This window comes from Kryptolebias marmoratus, linkage group LG1, assembly GCF_001649575.2.
Source record: "Kryptolebias marmoratus isolate JLee-2015 linkage group LG1, ASM164957v2, whole genome shotgun sequence".
Lineage (NCBI taxonomy): Eukaryota > Metazoa > Chordata > Actinopteri > Cyprinodontiformes > Rivulidae > Kryptolebias > Kryptolebias marmoratus.
Window position 1 is genome coordinate 32,420,965 of NC_051430.1, and position 4,800 is coordinate 32,425,764.

The window sequence follows — 4,800 nt, forward strand, 5'->3', positions numbered from 1 at the left end:
AATTTTTATGTACAGATATGCATCTTTTAATGGTTTAAAATAAGAAAAGTCTAGTTATTTCCATGCAGTGTCCAGAAAGAGGTGTTGTTCGGCTTGTAGGGCACCACAACTGCTTCCACCCACCTCCATCATCATCATCATCATATGAAATAACTTTTTGTCACAACAAAAAATAGTGCCTGGTAAAATATTTGAGTGGCTGGTGGACAAAATTTTTAATTTCCACCCCTGGTTGCATGACAAAAACTGCGTCATTTTGTATTTGTAGCAGCTTCATCTGCCTTTAAAAACCAAATTCAGCAAAACGTTCATTACTCTGTAAGCAAAAAGGTGATACTGAATTAGAAGTTGACCAGCTACAGAACTAATTGGAGTTCCATGCATGAAATTATTTTCACCTCACCCAATTCATTATACCATTTAAAAATAAAAATGGCATCACAACTCTGAAAACTGGATTTCCTGAACCCCAGTCAAAAGAAAACAGATCATCTTGATGGGAGTCGATAGTTTTCTTAGTCCTCTAGTTTGTTAGTTACTTTTAAGTTTTGGTTAAACCATATTTTTGACTCATTTTGACAGAGCATTTATAACATCTTGAATAGATTATTGCAATGTCTAATATTATGGGTTAAACATTATAGTTTTCCACTGATGTAAAGTGAATTTTCCAGTTTCCACACCAGCATTACCTAAATTACATCAAACTTGTTATTAACCTCCGTTTATCTGCAGATTGTTTTAGTTTTCTTTCCTGGATTTGTATTTTTGTGTCATTTAAACGCTATTCTCAACTGTTTTACCACCTACCTGACCAGAACTGTATAAATCCACATTTATTGATGTGAATTCTTTATTTTTTAATCACATAAACAATCCTTCAGACATTTGGTAAGATTTTGGTTATCTTACCTTTCCCTTTCCGATCACATCCAGCAGACGTCCTGGCGTCCCACACAACACGTTGCATCCCCGTAAGATCTCTCTGATCTGGTATCCGGTGCTGACTCCACCGTAAACCACCACAGGGCGCACACACGTTCTGCAGCAGAGGAAAGTTCAGGACGCGTTCGTCCACAAGATCGTCTCATTTCAACAAACCAAACATACCCAAAAGCAAACTTCCTGGCCTCCAGGAAGATCTGGTTGATGAGTTCTCTGGTTGGAGCCACGATGATGGCTTCAGGTTCCTGGATCTCACTGAAACGACTGGCTGCCACACCGTCTGCCATCAACATCTGCAGGATGGGCAGCAGGAACGCAGCCTAAATACAAAGGCAGGAGAAAACATTTAACACTCTGCTTGTGTGAAGATTTACTGTTTGATTAACCCACTATTTCACTGGGCTGTGACTGGTAGAGACAATTTGCAAACAGCATTGACAAGGGAGTTTCGAAAGTGTCTGGTAACATTAGCGACAGGTTTAAAAACAGTTTCTCTCCACTGCATTTTCAAACTTTCATAGTCTGCATCTGCAACAGTTTAACAAGTCAGGTCATAAAAGTCTTCAAAAGCCATGAGAACTGCAAGCTTGTATGTTCTGCAAGGTTTCTTTGTGTTAATTCATCTGAAAAGGAGGCAGAGCTAACGATGATTTAAAAACAAAACAATACGGACTTCTGGCATCATAGCAACTAGTATGACAGCATGGACGGGGGACCCTGCATCAACTGATACAAAAAACGTAATCCAAGTCAGGTCTGGTCTCCAAGAGAGCGCAGGGAATAGAGCCCTCTTCCCTGTAAAGAAGCATCTTACCAGCTCGTTAAGAGCTTGGGACCCGCTGATTAACCCTCTGGGGTCCAGGGTGAAACTGGACGTTTTTGGACTATTTTAAATTTCCTTCATATTTCACCCTAAAAGTGGTTTAACCTGCCATGTTTGTGGTCATTTTTGTTTCAGCACAACCTGCCAAGTGTGATTTTCAAGTCATTTCTTTTACTTTTGACCTACTGTATTAACACAACAAACCTAAAATCAAACAAAACATAAAATCAGAGTGGAAAATTCTTATTTTTACTGTAACAACCACAAACATACTTAATGAAATGTTTTTACAACTTAAAATGCAAATATAATCAGTAATATTCATAAACACATGAACAAATTGAGCAAACAAAGTTATATACACTTTCTCCATTAAAATGCTGATAATTTCTTGGGCGTTTTTTAGACAAAACAATCAGGAGTTCTAATAAATTGCCATAAATCCTTTGTGCCACTCATGTAAACAGTTTCTGTCCAAAACAAGGGCCACATCATTTTAATGGAGAAAGTGTATATAACTTTGTTTGCTCAATTTGTTCACATGTTTATGAATGTTACTGATTATATTTACTTTCTAAGTTGTAAAAACATTTCATTAAGTATGTTTGTGGTTTTTACAGTAAAAAAAACTAAGAATTTTCCACTCGGATTTTATGTTTTTGTTTGATTTTAGGTCTGTTGTGTTAATACAGTAGGTCAAAAGTAAAAAATGACTTGAAAATCACACTTGGCAGGTTGTGCTGAAACAAAATGACCCCAAACATGGCAGGTTAAACCACTTTTAGGGTGAAACAGGAAGGAAATTTAAAATAGTCCAAAAACGTCCAGTTTCACCCTAGACCCCAGAGGGCCAGGGTGCGTTTTACCACATTTTTGAGTCCAACTGGTCTTCAACAGTTGCAGCCCAGCGAGATACTGGCTTTAGGTCTCATCTCACCGTTTTCCCAGATCCAGTCTGGGCACAGGCCATCAGATCTCTGCCGGCAGAGATGATCGGGATGCCATGCTTCTGGACCGGAGTCGGCTTCACATACCCAGATTTACTGACGTTTTTCCTCAGGGACTCGCAGAGTCCAGCCTCGTCAAAAGTCTGACAGGAAAGAGTCCATCATGAATTAATCATTCAGTCCCGAGCCCAGCAGCAGATGATTTAAATTAAATATACATTTCTAATCAGTAACTCTGAACTGGTTTTCTTACCATAATAGCTTGCGGTGGGTTGATCCCGCTGACGTCCACCAAGATCTCATCATACTTGTTGAAGTTGATTCCTGTCTCATAGTGGGAGAAGATGGACTCTTCGTCCTCAGGAAGGGTCGGAGGAACGTATGTAACTCTGGGTCCTGAAGTTCAGAACAAAAAGCCAGACTTCTGAGTAAAACAGGATATATCGCCCAGCACTAATTCAAAGTCTTGCTTGTTAAATCAAACTCCAGCTCAGTTTTTCTTTAGAAACATCTCTGAACGCTCGCTGCTGCATCCCTCGCTCCCAAAACCTAAACAGAGCCCCCTGGAGGCTCCTGGGATTTCCAAGATGGGACAAGGATGCATCTGAGGAGGCTGGGAACAGCTAAACTCTTAGAAAATTAGATGAAAATGGCTACAGAAAATAGCAGATAAACACACCCAATATTTTCTATGGTCATCTTTGCTAGAAAACAATCTTAATGCCTCTATTTTACTTTATATATCTCTTAGCCCCATTATATTACACTATGAATAAAATATGGGCTTTTTTTAAATCATTACATTCTGTTTTTATTTACATTTTACACAAGGTGAACTGGTTTGTACAGTAGGGACTAAGTGTTGCTCAGCTGGAACAAACAGATTTATGCTTTGAGTTGTTGTCATTCAGGACATGGCAAAAATAAAGGAAAAACAACTGGACTTTTGTTCTGGAGTTGAAGACGATTTTCTTCCCATTCAGGAAGATTTATCAATCCAAAACTGGAGAGTGCAGCATGGAAAGCTTGTTACTCCACACTCTGCAGTTTTTGAATTGATAAAAATTCCCAGATGGGAAGCAAAATGTCTCCAACTACAGAATTAAAAACAGTGGATTTTGGTTTTAAAATTTTGGGGGGAATTTATGTTAAGAGTTTGACTTACGTTCACCATCACCTCCATCTTTCTTTTCTGGATCTTTGTCCTCCCCTGTTGAACATACAGCCATCAGTCACATCTGGGAACCATTTCAAATTCACACTACACATGTCATTAATTAATAAAGATCAGAACCTGCAGAGAAGACCTCTTCATCCTTCCCACGGTAGCCTGAAATCATGCAAAACATAATTAAAAGATTAAAAAATACTCCTCATGAGTTTTTAACAGTTAATTATATTACCTCCTCTGGAGCCTCCTTGTCCACTCGGATCACCACCTTCAACAGAACATCAACAATCATTTGAATAGTTTAAACTTAAAATTAAATCCCAACAAATTTCTTTGTGAAAGAAATTAAAATTGAACCTTGTCTGAACCTTCCTCCCCTGCCACCTCCTCTTCGGCCTCTGAATCCTGACAAGGACAACATTATTAAAAACACATAAGACGTAAAGATTGTGACTTACAACTGGGTGACGGCGACTACATACCTTTTTCATTAAGTCCATCTTCATCTGCTCCTAAAATGTGTTTTAGACATAGTTAAAAGTCACAAATAAATCAAACTTAGAAAAAAAGGTGCAAATATTACCATTGAAGTCACTCTGGTTCATTCTGCCAAATCCTCGGGAGCGACCTGAGAGAGTAACCATGCTGTCAGCACACAGTAACTACTGATCATACATCAATCAATCAAATTTTATTTGTGTAGCACATTTCAGCAGCAAGGCATTTCAAGGTGCTTTACATAATTAAAAACCAAAATAATAACAGCATGTGACATTGAATAAACAGTAAGAAAGAGACAAAAACCCGCACTCTAACCCTAATTTAGCCATAAGCAGCTCTAAACAGGTGGGTTTTAAGTTGAGATTTAAAGGCACCCAGTGTTTCAGCTGTTTTACAGTTTTCTGGAAGTTTGT

At 38.5% G+C, this 4,800-nt stretch overlaps 1 protein-coding gene across 3 annotated transcripts in view; it reads right to left on the reverse strand.

Annotated features, from left to right (window-relative positions):
• ddx4 (DEAD (Asp-Glu-Ala-Asp) box polypeptide 4) overlaps positions 1–4,800 on the reverse strand; it is a 17,787-nt gene that overhangs the window by 4,368 nt on the left and 8,619 nt on the right. For all 3 annotated transcript variants that reach the window (NM_001329368.1, XM_017426257.3, XM_017426258.3), the window contains 10 exon segments: positions 913–1,042; positions 1,111–1,265; positions 2,706–2,858; positions 2,969–3,111; positions 3,881–3,925; positions 4,010–4,045; positions 4,119–4,154; positions 4,244–4,291; positions 4,369–4,398; positions 4,470–4,514. In NM_001329368.1, the coding sequence (NP_001316297.1) occupies positions 913–1,042; positions 1,111–1,265; positions 2,706–2,858; positions 2,969–3,111; positions 3,881–3,925; positions 4,010–4,045; positions 4,119–4,154; positions 4,244–4,291; positions 4,369–4,398; positions 4,470–4,514 (821 nt within the window).